Source organism: Cupressus sempervirens, chromosome 5, assembly GCF_028749045.1.
Source record: "Cupressus sempervirens isolate cs-2001-9-10 chromosome 5, ASM2874904v1, whole genome shotgun sequence".
Taxonomy (NCBI): Eukaryota; Viridiplantae; Streptophyta; class Pinopsida; order Cupressales; family Cupressaceae; genus Cupressus; species Cupressus sempervirens.
In genome coordinates this window covers 625,248,208-625,270,091 of record NC_143122.1, presented here as the reverse complement: position 1 = coordinate 625,270,091, position 21,884 = coordinate 625,248,208, and the positions used below count along the sequence as shown (strand labels likewise).

General features: G+C 35.6%; 1 protein-coding gene across 1 annotated transcript in view; it reads left to right on the top strand.

The window, feature by feature from the left end:
• LOC149557449 (uncharacterized) overlaps nt 1–21,884 on the top strand; it is a 55,541-nt gene that overhangs the window by 17,180 nt on the left and 16,477 nt on the right. Inside the window, exons 2-4 of the mRNA XM_089832107.1 lie at nt 20,249–20,396; nt 21,142–21,231; nt 21,462–21,516. Of these exons, the coding sequence (XP_089688233.1) occupies nt 20,249–20,396; nt 21,142–21,231; nt 21,462–21,516 (293 nt within the window). The remainder of the gene's footprint in view (nt 1–20,248; nt 20,397–21,141; nt 21,232–21,461; nt 21,517–21,884) is intronic.

The following is a 21,884-nucleotide window of genomic DNA, read 5'->3' as shown; positions in this document are numbered from 1 at the left end:
CAGTCAGAACAATATAAATAATCATGGTACTTGAGACCATTCACAATGCTCAATATTAAGTATGATACAATGATAGAAAATTCAACAAGCTTGAGACATTAAATGCATATCCATCTTGTCCATGACAATGGCGATATACAGGAAGAATGAATTGTTCAACTCTTCCATAATGTAGCATCTCCTAACTCTTTTTACAGTGTGGTAATTAAGAACCCGATAATCATTAGCGGAAGACACTATTTTCTCTGTAATCGTTATCACCTCTTGACAAAGAAGAGGTGAATACAAAGATCAACAATCAGCTGTTACACAACGAGCATTAACAGTACATACAACATGTAAATGAGCAACACAAGTGATGAATTGAACATCAAGAAGGACGTGGATGCCAAGTAATCACGATGACCAGGATTATGATGCCAAGACAGAAAGCCAGTAAAATGAAGTTACTTACACAGGTAGCCTCCAACTCACAACACATAACTGTAACACACAAATAATAATAGAGATGAACATAAAAGCCTTCACAAGATTTAGGAGAATCATCCAAACTGAGAATGAACAGGAGCAGCTGAACATAGGCAATGAACATCAACAACATGAAGAACTTGTAGAGTGAAACTGACTAGTAATCATGATGATCAGAAGTATGATGCCAAGACAGACGAAGCCAATTAGAATAATGAAGTCACTTACATAGGTAGCCTCCAACTCACAACACATAACTGTAATACATGAATAATAATATAGATGAACATAGAAGCCTTCGAAAGATTTAGGAGAATCATCCAAACTGAGAAAAAACATGAAGAACTTGGAGAGAGAAACTGATGACATAGAGAGAAACCAAAAAAGAAGCAGAGTTGTTCAAAATAGGTAGGATCTGTCTTGCAACTACTACTAAATTCAACACTCCCTGTTAGCAAGAGAGAGATCTTTAGAGTACCATCTCATGGTAAGTGCACATAACTGCATCTGAAAATAATATCAACAAAAAATTTCTCATCATAGATTTTCTCAATAAAAAATTGTTATCTCTGCATAACAATATTCACCATAGCTACTCCTAGAGGTTGGATCAACAAAAAAAATGAAGTTATGGAATCACACAAATGCCTTCCGCCATGGGTACTCCTAGAGGCTTGATTCACCATAGCTATTCCTAGAGGGTGGAACAAAGGATCTCACCTTGAACTTCTCTCACAAGGAAAAACTCATTAATTAGGGATTGCACTTCAAATTTATCTCACAAAGGAGAACTCATTAACAAGGGATTGCACCTCAAACTTCTCTCATTGAGAAGAACTCTTTAGCAATATCCAATGAAATAATAAAACTCTCGGAAGTGGCTTGGTGAAAATGTTTGTAGTTTTCATCTCTGAAGAAATGTACTTGAGTTCGACTGCTTTTTGTTGAACTGTATCTCTCAAGTAATGATATTTAATTTTCACTTTTTTGTTTCTATCATGAAAAACTGGATTAACTGAAAGCTTCGCACCACTTTGGTTATTGCACATAATCGCTATAGGTTCAAAAGGATGTCCAAACAAACTCTAAGCAATTTCCGAAGCTACACAACTTCTCATGCAGCCACACAAGCTGCCACATACTCTGCTTCAGCTGTACTCTGAGCGGCACAAGATTATTTCTTGTTGCACTAGGAAATCATGGCTGAACCTAGGTTGAAACAACATCTTGAAGTACTCTTCCTATCAGGCATACACCCTGCCCAATCTGAATCAGGGAATCCGTGCAAGTTCAACACTACACATGAAGAATATATCAAGCCATATCCCACTATACCTCAAACAATCTCAATATGTGTTTGGCTGCTATAAAGTGAATTTGCCTTGGTTTACACATGAATTGATTCAAGGTATTATCTGCATAACATATATAATGCCTTCTTCCTGTACATTGTAGGATCCACTAAATCCGAAGAAGTTGCATCCTCATGTAGCTTTTTCAAATTTTCTTCCATAGGTCACCAGAGGTTTACACTCTAACATGCCAAATCTCTTCAGAATATAAATTCCATATTTTTCTTAACTCAATATGATTTCATTTGGTCTCTGACATACCTCAAGCCCCAAGAAATAATACAACAAACCAAGATTTTTTTCATCTTAAAATAAGAGGCTAACTCCTTACATTTAACAATTAAATCATCATTACTAGTGAGAAACAAATCATCAACATACAACACTAAAATAAAGCACTTCGTTAACACATACCTTGAAGTATAAATTTGGATCAGCTTCATTCTTTAGGAAGACCAAGCTCAAAAGATAACAGTCTATCCCCGCACACCAAGCACGAGGGACTCGTTTAAGGCCATACAATGCTTTCTTTAGACTACATACATGTGAGTGTCTCTCATGACTTACATAGCCCTTTGGCTTTTCAATGTATACTTCCTTTCCAATAATACCATTTGAGAATACTGTTTTCACATCCATTTAATGAAACTTCAACTCTTGACTGCTGCAACAACTTTGATACTGATGGAAATGTAGCATGCTATAGGTGCAAAAGTCTCCTCATAGTTTGTGCTTTCCTTTTGTAAAAGACCTCTAGCTACAAATCTAGCCTTGTATTTTAATACACTCCCATCAGCTGCATGTTTGATTTTGAATAGCCACGTAGAAGAAACAATAAATTTATTCTTAGGCCTTGCAATGATGTTGCATACATCATATTTTATGAAGGAATGATACTCCTCCATCACGACATCTTTTCACACTTCTGAATTGAAGCCTCTTCAACACTGGAAGGCTCACATGCTGTAATGTGAGTCATCAAAGCTACATAACTAGAAAACTTATGCGACCTTTTGCTCTCTCTAAAAGTACAACGAGGGGCTGCATTTTTTTGACCCTCTTCTATAGTGTGCCTGACCCACAAAGGTCTTTTCTCATTAGCTAAACTGTTATTTGGACGTGCTGAAGTGTCTCTAGAATCAACTGCATCAGCAGGGTCTACTAATTTTGTATTCTTCCTTCTAAATCTTTGAAGGTGGATCCAAATCAGCCATATGTATATGTTGAGGACGCTCAAAGTCTTCTTTATTGGATTTCTTACAAATGACATATTCATCAAAAGAAACATCCTTGCTGATATCAAGTTGCTTTTGACCTAGAATGTAGATTATATATGCTTTCAAAGATTCACTGTACCCAACGAAGATGCCTCTCTTTCCTAATGGTTTTAACTTTGTTTTTTTCTCTTTTGAAACATGAATTTAAACAGGGCATCTAAGGTTTATGAAATAACTTATACCTGGTTTAGTACTTGTAAAAGCTTCTTCTAGAATCATGTTGTCTAGAATATGACGAGGATCACATAAATTAGAATGAACTAACTAAGAGAAGCAACTAACGTAGGATCACATAAATTAGAATGAATTAATTGTAGAATTTCTTTTGCTCCTTTCACCATATTGAAAACTACTCTTAATATTCTTACCTAGAGAGCACATCCCTTGCAAATTCCTTCATGGTTTTGGTTCAGCTTCGGAAGACTAACTACACGCTTCTCCATAGAAGATAAAGTTATGAAATTTAGATGTCCAAATCTTTTGTGCCAAAGCTCACTTGAACATAAAGTATCATGAGCTAAAGCTTGAATAGGACGGGCTGAAAGCTTGTGAAGACTGTCATGACGAACTCTAATCTCACGGGCTGATTGAATCTTGGAGTTCTTCTTCCATGCAAGAACGTTTCCATCAACAAAGACAACACGATAACCTTTGTCTTCTAATGTTGATATAGAAATTAGATTGCTCTTAATGCTAGGAATAAAGAGAAAAAAATCACTCAGAATAACAGAATCGGATTGGAAGGAAGTAGAACCAACACCCTTAACAGAATAACTTGCATCATCACCAATACTGGCTTGTAGATGATAATTTTTTTCTTTCAAGTTGAAGAGGTTCTCTCGGTAACCAATAATATGACGAGTTGCTCCAGTATCCATCAACAAAGTATCACTCTTGGTAGGTAAATTGCTAGAGGGTGCAAAAAGAAATAATAATCCTTAAAAGTTTTCACTTGACTCTCTTTGAGGAGAAGAGTTCTCAACATTTGTAGTAGCTTCTTAAGGCTTTGGCTTGGAAGTACAATCTCTATCAAAGTGTCCAAATTTGTGGCATCTGAAGTGTTGGATCTTAGAAAGATCCCTCTTCTTTTCTTTGAATCTTTTGAAACTCCCTTTCTTCCCTTTTTATTATGAAGTGTGAGCAGCAAGTATTATTATGAAGTAATTGGTAAAATACTTGCTTGTTATTAACAGAGACTGAGAGGTCTATATATACAAAAGAATAAAGCAATGTTTCCTTAGGAAACGATCGTAAAAAATAGAAATATTCTATTATAGCTAAAAGAAAGCTAAAGAAGGCTAACAAATAACTATAGCTAACTAAATATTAGAAACATTCTAATATTTACAATAGATTACAAATAGATAACCGTTAGCTAATAATAGAAGCTTATCTATTATCGTCCCTTAATAGTTAATCTATCCAGACCACAAACTCGTCAAAAAGCATAAAAGATAGATTTTGTTTGCTTAAAGTACTTCGTACTATTTGCCGTGGGCTGTGAACCAAATTGCTTAGATAGAGCAGCTAAGTGCTTCCGACATTCAACTTTGAAGTTCCCATACTTGTGGCAATAGTTGCAATGAATTTTTTTTTTTCCTGGAGCCATCTGAAGCTAGAGTAGAGGACTTTTACTGAGAAGACTGTTGATGGTACTTTGGATAACGCTGCAAAATTCTTCAGATGAGCATAATGTTCCAAAACAAACCACAACAAGCCATGATTTTAAGGAGGAAATCAAAAGAACCGAACACGATTTTTGGGGTGAAAAATCAATCAAAACTCAACATGATTTTTGAGGTGAAAAATCAATCAAAACTTGATAATACAAAGCTTTGTTTTCTAAGAAAAACGATAAAACCCAATAGATAATTTTTGAAGAAAGAATTATAAACTCACAAAGAAAAATCCCACACAACTTTGTGATTTACAAAATCAGAAATTTTTAAGGAAAAATTTATAGAAACCCATAAAAAAAATGAAAACCCATCAGAATTTTTTCTTTTGAGGGAAAAAATTATGAAAACCCACTAGAATTTTTAAGGGAGGCAAAACACGAGACTTTGCATGGTAAAGCAGCACATGCAAACAACATGCAAGTACATGCAACCCTCAAGAAGTAGAGACTTAGAAAATTTGAAGGGTGACTCAAAAGAGAGCTCGAAAAACCCAAAAAGAATATGTTTTCGATTTTTGGATCGGTTGGCTCGAAATCAAGGTACCCAGAAGAAACAGACGACAATCCAGTTGAAATCTCAAAAAACCCATCAAGAATCCGTTACGAAAAAACTGAAAATTAGGGTCTTGAACAAAAACGGTCTGCTGCAAAAAACCACAAAAAATGGTGGAAATGTGCAGAAAAAACAGACGGATCTGGACGGAATTGGGTTGCAGAACTGAACTAGAAGTCGGCCGATTCATATCTCTTAGAACAGAAACCCTAGTTGGATTATAGAGAGAGTTGGAAGCAAATATGCATGTAATTAATTTAAAAAAAAAAGGCAGATAATTTCAACCAAGAAATTATAATTATTTTCGAAAAAATTTAGAGTATTGGTTCTGATACTGTATTATGAAGTAATTGGGGAAATACTTGCTTGTTATTAATAGAGACCGAGAGGCCTATATATACAAAAGAATAAAGCAATGTTTCCTTAGGAAATGATCGTAAAGAACAGAGATGTTCTATTCTAGCTAAAAGAAAGCTAAAGAAAGTTAACAAATAACTACAACTAACTAAATATTAGAAACATTCTAATATTTACAATAGATTACAAACAAATAACCATTAACTAATGCTAGAAGCTTATCTATTATCGTCTAAGTTGCCGGTTCGCGATTCGGTTCCGGGTTCGGGTATGAGAACCGGTTCGCTGGTTCGACAAAATTTTGAAAAGGGGTTGGGGTTCGTTTGGGTTCGTTAGTACAAAAACATGTAAAATTTAAAAAAAAAAAAAAAAATATATATATATATATATATATACATCTTTACGAAGCATGAGTTAGAATTAGAATGTAGCATAGTAGCATAAACACATTTGAACAACAAAAAACTTTAAAACAGCATAAACAATATAGTAGCAAACCACAGTGATCATTGGAACCCCTAGCGACTAGATCTCTTCCCTTTCATTTAAAAAATTCATAACTGTATCTGATTAGTTTATGCAGATCAACAGTAAGTTTTAATAAAAATTTCTTCTTTTCATAAATTTATTTACCAAACTCTTATTATGATTAACATAATCGATTGAACGTGGTTAAAAACTAATTAGGTCTAGCTTGCAGAAGGTAAATCCCTTTGACCAGCTGAATATTCTTCAATCTCTTTGGGCACAATCTCCCAAGCACTGATCAACAACAGTAAACTGGAAAAAGACCATTCATGGAGGCCTTTGGATAACACAGTCTGACGTCCCAGATTCAATATTCTTTAATATAATTTTTAATATACTTAGAGGAGAAATAATCAGCCAAACAGTGATAGACAATGTGGTAAGTAGCTGCCCCACCTGACCATATTCATGTGACCGTAACTTTCTTTTGCAGGGCAACATTTCCCAATAAAACGTTGTTTATTGTTTAGTGTTTGAAAAATTCATATTGCTACTCAAATAGGCCCTGAAATTCCTCGAAATTGGTCATGGTGGTCGCCACATGTTGAGCATCTTCTCTTGTGGGTGTCTCAAATTTAGTAGCATTTTGATTCAAATAGAAAGTGTTTTACAGCTAGGGATTACTCAACACTAAAAACTGTGGCATTGTAATGCCTACCAACCTAGACCCAAGATGTATCAACATAAATTAAATTAAAACATGCTGTAATGTGGAAAACCAGGCCTCCAAAAACGAACCCAGGTCGAACCGGCCCAGAACCACGAACTGGTTCGAACCGGTACGTGGTCCGGAGGGGGGGGAGGTACCCGTGCAACTTAGATTATCGTAATAAGTATATGATCATCTTTATGATGATTTTTACGCCCACTTCCTCTAACTTGAAGACTACATTCTTCTCAAATGTAATTAGCTCTTAACCTATCAAATTTAGGAAGATCATCTATCCCACTGACACTTTGAATAAAGGATTTCCAAGAGTGGGGAAGTCAATTCATGACAAGCATGATGAAATCCTTATCTGTAAATGATTCTCCAATTGCACTAAGCTGATCCTTTAACTCTGTAATCCTTATAAAATATGAAACTGCTGATTCACTAGTAGCTATTTTAACATGCAGAGGTTGTTCCCTCAAGGCTAGAGCTCTGCTAGTGTTGTTGAATTCATACAAATCCTACAAATTCTGAAACATCTCTTTGGTTGAACTCAACTTAGAGATAGTGGGAACCAAATGATCCTTAACCAAACCAATCAGAATCTTCTTGGCCATGATCTTATTCTTTTTCCATCAACCTTTCTCAGCTTCTTTAGAACTGAAGGTCACTTTCTTCAAGTGCAATCAAAATCTTAAACTTCCATTAAGACAAGTTTGAGGAGCCATCTAATCTATATCAACTTTCAAACCATTCACCAAGATGATAGCTGCAAACTTTTAACTGAAGGCAGAGCAAATAAAAAAGTATAACCTAAGTCACAAGGTTCGAATTTGAATTCGAGTTCGGCAACTATAAAATTCGAATGAAGTTCGGGAAAGAGTAAAAATTCGGGGAATAATTCGAATTAAATTTGCCTTATACAATTTTAATTATTTTCTAGATGTATGTAATATATCTTATCAAAATAGTAAAAATTGCTAAATAGATCTCACAACTTCATAAGCTTGATGAGACATTTATTAAGTACAAAACATAAGAAACATGTGAAATCACAATAGCAAAGATATTATTTTATTGCAAAGGTACAATCAAAAGTCAAGACTTCATAGCTTCAAGAAAGCTCGAAGTCATCAAGAGCACTTGGCTTAGATGGTGTAGCATCATCATGAGTATCACTACCCAATTCTTCCTCAAAAAAGTCAAGCTCATTTGTGTGTGGTAGTGTTGTGTCTTCTAAAGTCTGTTGTTGTCAAGATGACTCATTTGTTGATTTCTTCATAAGCAATTTTAAATTGCTGCAAACATAGGCAAGATCTCCCAACTTTCCAGACAACGACTTGTTCCTCTTTTTGGAATGGATGTAGTCAAAGCAACTCCAATTTCTCTCACAAGTTGATGAACTTGTTCCTTGACTCAAAATTCAAATGGAAAATCGCTGAAGTTCAGGAGTTTCTGCCCCATAGCTCATCCACCATCTATAACCAGGTACCTCATTTCGTGTCATATCATATTTGGCTGCTCCTATTCCAAACATCTCATCCGCTTTTCTGTATTTCCAACATTGTTCTCTAATTAGAGATGCAATTGTTGGATCTGGTTCAAATCTACTAATGGCTTCATAAAACCCTGCCATAATTTTAGCATCACTTTGTCTATCAATGTGAAACAGTTTAGGCTCCAAATAGCAAGCTGCTGCATGTAAAGGAGTGTGCATCATTTTCCATCTTCAATCAACAGTCTCCCATATCTCTATGTACTCTGCGTCCACATTATTTAGTGCTCTCTAAATTGCTTCCTTGCAATGGTCCATGCTTTCATAAAGCATTCCAAGGCAAGCAGTGTCACCATCAACCATGCGGAGCACATCGACAATTGGACCGCATATATTTAAAACCTTTGCCCCACTTTCCCAAAAGCTACTATTTAAAACAATTTGCTCTATGATCTTCCCCTTACCACTTTTTGAGAGAGTTGAATTTTCCCACTCATTGGAACAAATTACAAATCTTAAAGTTGCTTTCTCTTCAACCACTCTTCTCAAAGTGATATAAAATAAAGCAAATCTTGTATCGCAAGGCCTCAACAACTCTCTAGATGCATGTTGCTTGTAAAGGCTCAATGTGAGACGATGATTTCGTATGAAATTCACAACTTCTCTTCCTCTATGAATTACTTCGTGTATCCAAGGGAATTTTGCCAAATCATTTAGCAACAAATCCAAACAATGAGTTGCACATGGACTCCAATAAATTTCTGGGTACTTCTCTATAATCAGCTTGCCAACTCCCACACAATTTGCTGCACTATCAGTAACCACTTGAACCACATTTGCAACCCCTACTTCAAGAATTGCTTCCTCTAATATCTGAAATATATATTCAGAAGTTTTTTTATGATTCATAGTGTCAATAATCTTTAAGAATACAACACCTTCAGGACAAGACACTAAAACATTAATCAATAGTCTTTGATAGATATCTGACCATCCATCACTCAATATAGTGCATCCTGTTGCCTTCCAAGAGGCTTTGACCACAGCTAATTTATCAGTCACTCTATCTTTTGACCTCTCTAAGAGAGTTGTTCTCAAAGCCTCAGAAGGAGGAGGTATGTACCCTTTGCCAAACTCTCCAGCGTTTTGAAATACAACACGATAAAGTGGATTTCTAGTTACATTGAATGGAATTGCACTAGTATCGAATAAATCAGCTAGTAAATCATCAACTACTTGTTTCTCACATGGTTTCCAAAAGCTATTCAGAGTTCCGCTCTCTTTTGTTGGCTTTACAACTTGGGGTAGACTTGAAGATGTAGGTATAGTGGATGTGAATCTAGACACATTTTCAATTCTTTGTTTTTTTTATGCATTCTTCATCTTTTGAGCAATAGAAGATGAATGCTCTTTCTCTAAAATCTCTCTAAGCTCTTGGGTCGCACCTGGACATGTAGTAACACCTCCACCTTTACTTGCCTTAATACCAAGCAGGTGATCCATGACCCTTGTTAAACTTCCAGTAATAACTTTTGGACACAAGTTACACTGAGCTTTATTAGGACCATTTTTAGTCACATGTTTCCACGCCTCTGAAGTTGATTTGTTGGGAGCCATATTACAATCTATAGAATTAAAAACAAAATAATATATTATTATTTCAAACTTTAAAACAAAATAATTCAATAAATAATTTAAAAATGTTAATTGAAAATTAAGCATGTTAAATGTCAACTTTTTAAACTAATAATTCTATTATTTAAAAATTGAAATATAAAATTATAATTTATTAAACATGATATAATATATCTATTTATTTATTAAATTATAATAAAAATTATAAACTTACAAAGCAAAATAGACATATTAATATATATCTAATGGACTCTAATATTTTAAAAGTTTTCTGAACTATGTTAATTAAAAATTAATATATCACTATTTTAAATCAATTTTAAAAAATAAATCTAATATTTAATTAACTATTACAAAATAGATTACAAAGAATTATTAAAAAATTAAATTGATTACAAAATATAAAATTAATACATATTGAAAAGTTAAAATTATAGAAAATACAAACAAACTAGGTAATATGTAAATACAAAGTCAAACTATAGAAAAGTTTTTACATATTACAAAATGAATCTCAAAAAAACTGAATCGTGTCAAAAGCTTATTACAAAATGAATCGCAGTTTATACTTTATAATATGTAATATAAAATTGGAGTTCTAAACTATACGAATGGAAAAAAAAAATCGTTGTAGCTTTACACAGGCGTTGCCGACTGCTGAGCACGACAAAGAGCACAGGTGTTGCCGACTGCCGAGCACGACAAAGACCAAAGAACGCGTTGCGCATGACAAAGGGCCGAGAGAGGGTGTTTTGGTTCATTCGCCGCTTAGGAAAATTCATTCGCATGGTGTTTTGTTTGAGGGTTCGAACCGCGTTTTATAGTTTTTTCTGCACGCCAAAACCCTACAAACTCTGCAAACGGAAATTTCTAAATGCATTCGACTCTGATTAGAAAGTCCGTTTGTAGCAGCCGAATCAACAGAGGATTTTAATGATTTTTTTGGGCAAGTTTCACATTCGGCAATATCGCCAAACCTTGTGAGTATAACTATACTTTTGGTTCTGGATCAATTCCTCAGCATTATTTTGATACCATGTTATATTTAGGATCTAGAAATAAATATAGCAGCAAAAAAATTACAAATTACAAAACGATCAGAATACACAACATATATCCTTGGAAAAACCCTCTTCACCAAGGGAAACAACCCAATCCACCAAAAGACAGTTCCCTTATTAAGTTTCTCAAAACAAATTACAAGTTCTGTGCCACTCAAAAAACCCTCATCACTCGAAGAATGGACATTGAATAAAGTTCATAGAAAATAGATTATCGCTTCCATAATTAGTTAATGGCTATCTATTTGTAATCTATTGTAAATAAGAATGTTTCTAATATTAATTAGTCTGTAGTTACCTGTTAGCTTCTTTAGGTTTCTTTTAGTTAGAATAGAATGTCTCTATTCTTTATGATCGTTTCCTAAGGAAACATCGTTTTATTCTATTGTATATATTGACATCTCGTTCTCTGTTAATATCAAATAAATATTTGCCAATTACTTCGTAATAGAGCATCTCTTGCAACCACTCACTCAAAGAAAATTAGTTAGTCCATAATCATCTTCGTTCGTATTAAATGTGTAGTAAATCACATCAGAACACAAGATTAAGAACATAACTTAATATCATTTCATTTTAACAATTCTGGACCACTGTTCCAATAACGTACACAAAATATGAACAGCTGTAATAACAAACCAAAACATAAACATTGTTATAATGAAATGCATGGAATATAAAATCTATAGTATCAAACCCAAATAATGATAAAGTGATGGTAAACAAGAGGGATGTGATACCCACAATATCTAACCTGCCATACAACATCACCAATTACACATTTGGATTTTTTAATTTTATCTTAAATCAAAGGTGATGTTAGTGATAATAATCTTACTCATGATTACACCTATCCCTTAATTCTAAATGGGCTATGAATTTTCTATTGTAATGACTAGATCATGTTCAAATGAAATGAAGACTTAAGATTCAAACAATTTGACCATCACTTGATTTTTACTTGAATGCCTCATCTAAGATGTATTTGCAGCCCCTATCAATCATGAAATGCCATAAAAGTTTCTACTTACTTGGCAGTTTGTGATAAAAATCCGAGCCTAAAATTCAGATCTGGAAGTGGTTTGCGCTAACAAACGTCTGATTTTCTGCTTTGTAATTCAATTATCTTTGGAATTTTGATTTCTAATAACAAAATCTGTGCTTATTTTGATATTTTGGTTTACCTCTTTGATGTCCAGCAAGTCAGAATTTGATCTGCACTTGGATATATCCCCAACCCTCAATTTTGTCTTGCTAAATTTGCTGACTTGTTGAAGGAATTCGATCTGCAGTTGTTCCAATTCGACCAGCTCGTGTAACTGAGTTTGAGTTGGATGTTGAAATGATTTCAATACACAACTTATATTTGCAATAATTCCAAGGGGGTGTATCTCTTCATGTAGCTTGACTTGGCCTTAAATAAACAAAACAAAATTAATTAAGTTTGCACCTCTTTATTATGATAAGCAGGCTGACTTTGTCAACTAATGGTTTGCATTCATATTAATGATTATACATCAGCACTAAATGGTTTCATTTTTGCCCATAGCCAACTTAGCCACTTATCATCGAAATTGTAGGCCTTTTTGGGAGTTGTGGAAATCCATTGTTTGTGTGGCAAGATCTCATGAAGACTTCCGGATTTAGCAAGGTCATGTGGCTAAGGTATAATATCAAGGTCAGAATTGACAAGGTCATGTGGAAAGGCGCCAAGGATTTGACTCACATTTGACAAGATCTCTATGATCATTATTGGAAATCATGGGGGTATGTGGCAAGTCCTCAAGGTCATGCTCAGAAATAAATGACTTCTGAGGCAAAGCAAGTTGAAATCTGCTAGTTTGTATGGCAAAGTCAGATCAGAATTCACAAACTTATGTGGTAAGCCCCTCAAGATCAAGTTGTATCTTGTAAGGTCACATGGCAAGTCCATGAAGGTAGGTTGGAATTACCATGATCTTGTGGCAAGGACACTTGGATGCAACTGAGAAATAGCTTAAGGAATGGGCAAAGTCCCTTAGAACTTTTGGAAATCACCCCTATATGGGGCAAAATACAATGCATTTCATAGTACTTGGCTTGTTCCTCATGTTCAAATATGATGTTTACAAATTGGATCAAATCTTGATGGTTCACATGGATTAAGTTTGGGCCCTCTAATTCTTTACTTAGTTCAATTTATTGAGCACAAGGGCTTGGCATAAATATTTTCATTAATGGCTAAGTCAAGATAATCCTCACCCAACTTCGTAAAAACTTTAGCTCTTCCTTGACTAGACTTATAAACTAAACAAAATCTGGTGGTCTTTGTTTGTGCTTGAATCAAATTTGAAAATCAATTGCTTTTCCCTTCCTACGACTTGGATACTTCAAAATCTTTGAAATGAAGGTTTGACTTGAGAGCACAAGGGTTTGGCATAAATATTTTCATTAATGGCTAAGTCAAGATAATCGTCACCCAACTTCGTAAAACCTCTAGCTCTTCCTTGACTAGACTTATAAACTTAACAAAATCTGATGGTCTTTGTTTGTGCTTGAATCAAATTTGAAAATCAATTGCTTTTCCCTTCCTACGACTTGGATACTTCAAAATCTTTGAAATGAAGGTTTGACTTGAGGTTTCAGCTATAAATACCACCCTTCCTTAAGATTCCCCTTCCAAAACTTCAATTTCAAGAGACCTGTAAGACTTCAAAATGTCGCCAATCTAATCTAAACCCTACACCTACTAACAACAATGACAACAACAACAAAAAGTGGTGGTCCCTATTCCTAATGGGGTAATGGTGTGAAAACCTCACAACAGGTAACAACAAATAACAATTTAACCCTTTTGAATTGTAATGTTATTAGCATCTGCTGTTCTATTCTGATACTAGTTCTTGTACTAATGCTCAACATCATAAGTTTTGTAATCCTAAGACATTTCATTTTGCTTAAATGACATTATGAAGATTTCTTTGAATTAGAGCAAGGGTGTACTTTTTGAATCCAAAGATGAGGATTAGAAGCATGACACACACCTATGATTTTAATTGGTGAGGTTTCCTTTTAATGTTGTCTTTGTTACTTGACTTTCTTGTCCTTGATGACATAACACTTACTATGGATAATGGATATGATCTTAGTTTGAGTTTAATTGATGATATGGATATGACATGGAAAATGGGTATGACCTTATGTGACTGTGAATAACTTACAAGATAGTTTGATACATAATCAGTTCACATACACAGTCAATTTGAACTTGATATGGCAGAGTAACATGGAAAATATCAGGTTGATAGTGGTTCGTCAATTGAATTAAATCTTCAATGTATTTTAATTCGTTATATGCTATTTGTATTTAATTACATTTGAAATTTATTAGTCACTATATGTGACTAAGGAGTTCCATGGATTTGAAACTTAAAAAGGGATCATATTGTATGTTCAAACATGCATCAAAGTTTATGTTTTAAGGCAAATACCTTTTGGTCAGCATTGTACAATGTGTAAGGCAAATGAACTTGAATAATGTTATAAAAACATTAGTAAAGCACCAAAGTGCTTACTGAAATGATGCCAATGTTATTGATATTTGATATATTAACATTATATCAAATTATTTTTGAAATTCATTATGAACCCCAAACTTAGGTCCTTGAGCTAGGGCACAACCGAGAGACAATTGAAGTTCTTGAAACAATTTTAATGAAGGGACGACATCTTAGAGATGACAGTTGGAAATGTGAGATAGATGGGAGTAGCATGGTGTTCGGTGCACAATGGTACAAATTAGGGAGAAAGTGGCATCGAAAGTTTGGTAACATTATTTTTGCCATTGCAAGAGGGAAACAAAAGGAACATGTTACGTATCAGACCGTTACATTTCAAGGACTTAACCGACTAGATTGCCGGAAGTGGTGGCAAGAAACCCTTTGGAACTGATGAGGTGAAAAAATTCTTGAGGAATGTTGGAGTTCATTAATGCATGTGGTAGAGTTAGAGTCCATAGTGAAGGCAACCAAGGGTCGAGGCATCCAAAAGGAATTTGTTGCAGAGGGTCTGTGGTGATGTTGGAGCAAGTCGGGCTTGAGATATTGCTTTACAACAGATAGTTCATATGAATGGCCTCATGAAAGGAGTTGTATATGACTAGGCATCTATGCTAGTAGATAGGATGTACGAATTTATTATCCCGCAACATCACACATTTTACATGCCCCACCACACCATTGGCTTATTTCCTGGAGGCTACATTGTGGCAAATTCTGGTGGATGAGTTGAAATTGGTGCCCTAGAGCAAATTGGCAGTCGATGAGCTTCCAATCTTCTAGTAGTGGTATTTGGATACTCGAGGGATGATGACAAGTCAAAAGAGGCATAGGCAAGTAGTAGAAGAATTCAACCCCGAAGACATTGATAGTGATAGGGACAAAAAGATAGTGATACAACAAAGGATGAGTCTATGGCAGATTCCACGTAGATGAAAGCTACCCCATTAGTTCATTTCGCACTGCCTCTTCTATTGTCCTCGACACACTTGACTTCCACAAGGGTGACAAGTACATACATGTCTGTCTCAGTGTTTGGAGCAGAGGTTGTCACACCTTCAGGAGTACCTGAGGCCGTTGAGGGCGAGGCACCACCTACACAAGGGGTTGCTGTGGGACCTTTTGAGGTGTCTGCGACAGAGGTGGTAGAGGAGTCTGGAGTAGCAGGATTGGGAAGGGGAATGTGATGGGTAGAGAGCAATAGAGCAACCAGGATATTCTAGAGGGCCAAGTTCAGCTAGAGGTAGTACGGTCCGATGCTGTAGTCACTATTGATATTGAGCTTTTAGATGATCTCCCATCTCCAGTAGGTCCATCGAAGGTGACCATGAGCTCTTGGCTTAAACAATGGTTCATGATGTCACTTTTAGAACTAGTCAACGCAACAAGTCTTTCACCACGACAAGGGGAATCTCCAACAATAATGGACATAGAGGCCATAAACCCACCAGGTGGGAAATAGGTTGCGCACTTGCCTATGGAGAAGGAGGACAAGATAGAAGAGTTGGTCACCGAATCAGAAGTGCATGAGGCAAATGAGATCCTGGTGAGGGGTATGGTTGTGCACTTGGTCGCGACATGGATGCGGTTGGAGGAAGATGAGGTAGAGGCATCTTTGGGAGACTTGGTTACCAGAGGATGTTGGATAGTGGCTAGCACAAAGACTTCGGCCTTGAGAGGTGTGACTGTGGACTTACCTTTGTGTGACAGGATTGTACCATATCTTTTGCGAAATGTTTTGAGTAGGGGTCATGGCTTGCTGAGGAGATGCCAAAGATGTTGCAGACATGGGCTGCCCCCATGACAGTGGCTGAGAGTGAGGTACAGGCTCTTATCTGCCAAACAGAGCAGGCTTTCCGTGAGGGGTACTAAGCCTTGAGGCATTCAAAGTATGTTTCGATTGGACATGAGGTTGCATTGGTGAATAATTAGAGAGCTCGAGAGGAGGTAACCACCAGATTGGAGGTAGTGGAGTGAGCAGTCAGCGTACCCAGTAGATAGAGGCCGAGAAGGCAACACACGTGGCTATTGAGGATAGATTGGCTAGAGAGACAACTTCATTTGAGCAGTAGTTGGCAGCGACTGGTACTAAGAGACAAACTTTAGAGATTAGCCTAGTTCGAGTTAGGAAGGATGTCGATGAGAAGGAAAAAGAACTTTGAGAGGTTGCAATGATGGTGAAGTTCGCCCTGGATCTTCAAATGGTTGCTGAGAGTAAGTTGGAGGCGAGGAGTGCACAATTTTATAGAGCTATGTACTTAATTGGGACCTTCCATGTTGCAACCCGTCTCTTGTACTGTAGACCGATCGACATCCTATGCCCCCTTCTTCTTCTTAGTCATAAATTCTTGTATATGGTGATCAATAAAATGCTATGATTTCTCGATATATTTTGGGTTGAATACCTTCTTTTTGTTTGTATGCAATAAGTTCTTGTTACCCCTACGAGGGTGATCTTCTGTCTAAGACAGTGTAGGGGCATCTAGATGTCTCAATGTCTTAAGGATGGGCGGTTGTCCTCGTGGCATTTTTGTGACGTCCTTGTTGATTAGGGATATTTTGTTTTCAAATTGGCATAAGGTTGTGTTTGGGACTCAAGATGGGAAGATTTTTTTGCAAAAAAATGATATAAGGTTGTGCTTACTAGCAAGCTTTTAATTGAGGCAGTTATCCAAAACAATCAACTATTGAGGAAATGGATACAAGTGAATTAGGTTTGCACTTGTGAGAGGTAGGTGGGTGTATTGAAGAAGAAAAAATAAACAAAAGAAACAACAAAGAGCTTTCCTTTAGCAAATTTTTGTAAAAGACGAGGAAATTTGAATCTTCATTTTAGTTGTAACACACGAGAAACATCTTAAGCAGAGTTCCAAATTCGAACTCGGCAAGTCCAACTCAAATTACGACTCGTCTACAACTTGGCAACGACTTGGGAATACTCGGCAAAATGAAATAATCCTTGAAATGATAATTACATATATGTGAAATTATATATCATATTCCATGGCCTTGATCGAGATAAAAGAACTCGCCTAAGTCTGCTGGGCTTGGTGACTCGGATTGCTCGCACTATTATGAAGTAATTGGAAAATATTTGCTTGATATTAACAGTGATCAAGAGATCAATTTATACAAGCGACTAAACGATGTTTCCTTAGGAAACAATTGTAAAGAATAGATACATTCTATTCTAAAAACAAGAAACTAAATATTAGAAACTTTCTAATATATACAAGAGAATACAATAGATAACCATTAGATACTAAACAAAGATAATAGAAACTATCTATTATCGTAATACCCTCCCTTAATGGTTAATCTATCCAGAGTATGAAGCTGTCAAAAGCCGTAAAAAACAAATTTTGTCTGCTCAGTTTGCTCCGCACTTTTTGCTATGGGCTGGGAACCAGATTGCTTAGATAGGGCAGCTAAGCACTTTCGACATTCAACCTTCATGTGCCCATACTTGTGGCAATAGTTGCATTGAATGTTCTTTTTCCCGGAGCTGTCCAAAGTTGGAGTAGAGGACCTTTGCTGAGAAGACTGCTGTGAACCAAAACCACCTTATCGCTGTCGCAATATTTGAAGATGGTTAGCATCTGCTGTCTCCACATGGCATAATTGCAACCGTTGAATTTCTGATTTCCCTCGAACAAAATATTAGTTAGAGATGCCATAGCATGTTTTCCAGTGAACAAGCATGGAAATTTGTGAAGGCATGTACTTTGAGGCAAAAAGCAGAAGAAGAGCTACCCAGAAGAGAGCTCGAAAAATCCAAATGGAATATGTTGTTGGTTTCTAGATCCGGTGGCTCGAAAATCGAGGCACCTAGAAAAAACAAGACAACCTAGTTGAGCTCTCAAAAAACTCACCAAGAATTTGTAATTTATTATCTTGATCTAGTACAAAAATTTAGAGTTTCAAAGAAAAGCGGCCTAGTTACAAAAAAGCTTAGAAAATGACAGATTTCCAGAGAAAATTGCAGAATCTGGGTGTGAATAAACAACAAAGGTTTGTAAAACACCTAGAAGACTCCAAATAGGCAAAAACGATCACTTTAAAAAACAAATTTGGATGCGAGTTGCAAAAAAATTGGGGGTGAGTTGTAGAGAAATGGTGCCCAATCTGCTCTTATTCAATACTAACTTTAAAATTATCATATGGCTATGTAAATAGTGATTTAGTTTAATGGCTGTCTTTGGACGCATGGTGTCGTGCTTTAAGTATTCAGCAAAGCAGCGACAAGGTTCAAACCCCTGTTGGGTTACTGTGCTTGCAGGCCTTGTACCTTCCCTGGACCGTTGAGTTTGTCTGTCTGTGGCCTCACCAATTCATAGCTCCAAGTCAAGCATTTTGTGGAGCCAAAGGGCATGTCATGCTAGTGTCACTGATCATGTTAAGAAGTTTACCAGGCGTTAATTAAAAAAACATAAAGAAAATAACTATAATGGTTTAATATTATTAATTTTAGACTAGGATAGGTTTTTGGCTATACTTGCTTGGAGTTAGTGACTCTAGATGCAGCAAACAATTGAGCAACAAACTATTTACCAAAAGTTTAATATTCATATGTATGTGCCAGAAAAGACACTGTTGTGCAGGATTACATAGCTGGACTAGCCAAATGCTGGGTGACAATATGAGTTGACATTTTAACTGCTGATTCTCCATTTTTTGTACCTCCCCACAGGGCCAAACCAGAAAACCCTCAACTGTAATGAAAGATCTTTGCATATAAAAATAAATATTAGCTCCATTTGTCCATTCTCACAACACTTCCTCTGAAGTTTGTTATATTTCTTATTGGGGGTTTTGATTCCTACACTGCCAAGAAAAGCTGTGATAGTTTTTAGCTGCTCATTCTCTTTTTTTATTACTTATTTTGGCTAGAGCTGCTAGTTTCTTTCCCTACTGTTTTATTAGGATATAAAATACATTTTATCTCAGGGGCTGGTTTTGTTGTAATGCTGGTTAAAACTCCTTTGAGATTTCCTTTTTTAAAGCTTGTATCTTCTTTCTATCTTCTTTTTATCTTCTTTTAGGACTATAAGCTCCATAACCCAGATAATTCTTTTGTTTTTGAATTATTGACTGTTTTTCTGAGATTCACCTCATTCAGTCTATTCCAATTCCTGCAGCTGAATTCCCTTCCGGATGGATTATTTTTTTATTTCATTTTACAATGCTGTATCATCAATCTTGTTTGGAGTTCTGCTTTTGCTCTTGTGAGTTTTCTTGAATTTTCCTCTGAATTTGGATTTTTTTTCTGTTTCTTTTTTTTGGACTTATTTCCACATTATATCTGTAAAGAACTTACGATGATTTCTCCAAAAGAATGCTTTCCTTTGCTTCTCTAAGAATTCTGGAGGCCTCCAAGCTTCTGTAGGCTGGGTTTTGGAATTCAGTTTCTTTGGGGTTTTATGCTTCCTACTTGGAGTTTTAGGATGTGTTTTAGAATTCATTTTCCTTTGGAAGTCTGTAATTGATGTTAAAGAATGCTAATTGAAATTGAAATTGATTATGTCATGCATATGTAGTTTATTTATTGATCTGGCTGTTGCTCAAGAATGTTGCTCTTTGTGTCTTGGAGCTGAAGTTTTCTATGATTACTCTTTCATAATCAGCAGGGTTTGCTCATACTTTGTTATGTTTACAGATCAAGTGTTTTACGACACAGGGCTCCTCAGTTGGGATTGAAAGTTAGAAGTGATGGATATGTGGTAGTAAAAGATTTGTTAAGTTTGAATACAAAGACTTTTGCGGGACTGCCTCTCAAGGCTCACTCTGTTGATGATTTAAGAGAGGTGAATAAGCATTCATATTAAGCATATGCATTATATTAACTCTCTTTTAACTAGTGACAACCATAGAGAAACTTTTCTTATCATTTTGGGTGACTTAAGTAAAATTGAAGAATGATAGATGCTATTACGTGTTGTGGTTTGGCCATTATGTTTGAAGACGTATTGATTTACTAGATCTCAACTTGGCCTCAAGACTCCATTGTTTAGAGATTAGAGGATGTCAAACTTATATTTTGGAGCTTCATAGAGATTAGATCAAGTTTTTTCTGTTTTCCATTTTGTAGTTAGAGTACATCATGTTTTTCGATAACTATGCTTTTTGCTATTTGCACTACATTTTTATGCATACAACTTTGGAGGGTTCTTTCTCTCTCTACTCAAACTATTAGCACTGGAATGTTTTATTTGGTTGAGATGGATTCATCAGCTGTGTTTATGTAGAATATTGTACATTTTTGTTTGACATGTATTAACTGTTATTCTTCAAAATTCATAAATTCCCTTCGTATTGTAGCTTAGCCTAGATGCCATTACTGGGGTATCTCTTCCAACAAAGTCACCTACTCACCTTCATTGGATGTTGTAGCTTAGAGTTGCTCAATTAAACAAACTTGTAATAGGAAATTCCAATGACATAGCATCTCAACTCATCCCATTTGACATAAATGAGTTAAACTTTAGGATTTATGTTTATTTTATTATTTTAATATGGTTTTAATGTGTATGATGGCAATGGATCTTACAGGCAGTTAAGAGGGACAATAAGCAACGATTTGGATTGCTTCAAGAAAATGGCAAACTATTGATCAGGGCAAACCAAGGCCATAGCCTGGCGGTATAATTTAACCTTAGTCTCTTATTGGTTCTTATCATACTTGAATTGTCAACTTTCTTTACAGCTTTTGATTTAATTCTACCAGGTTTTTGATGTTTTGTGATGTATTGCTATTGTTCAACTTAATACCCAGAGTCTTTTAACACTGGTAAACATTAGTCATATTTATGTTCTTCATTAACTTCTTAATTTCAAATGTTTTGATTTGTATTTATTGTTTTATGGCTCAGACAATAAATTCGGTGGAGTTGTTAGAAGAAGTCCGTTCAGCTGAAGAAGTTCCAGGTATGATTCTATTACACTTATTTCTCTAGAGGCAATTTTAAAGATAACACACTTTATTTCTACCAAAGTTTTGTGTTTTGCTTTTCTTGTTTCTTAAATCTTTCAAAGCTTTACCGACTGCCTTATTAGGTAATTTGAGGAGAGGTCTGCATTCAAGCTGTCTGACACTGTTTTGTGTTGTGGTTATGCACAATTGGACTCTATTTTATTTGAGTGAACTATTTTGTATAAGATCAGGGTTCTGACATATGATAAAAATCTATTTTAAAATAATATGGTAGAAAAGAGCATCCTATTTGAAAGGGTGAAAGAGATGATTAGGACAATTGAATATTGAACAGTACCGTGACAGCTTCTTTATGACTTTG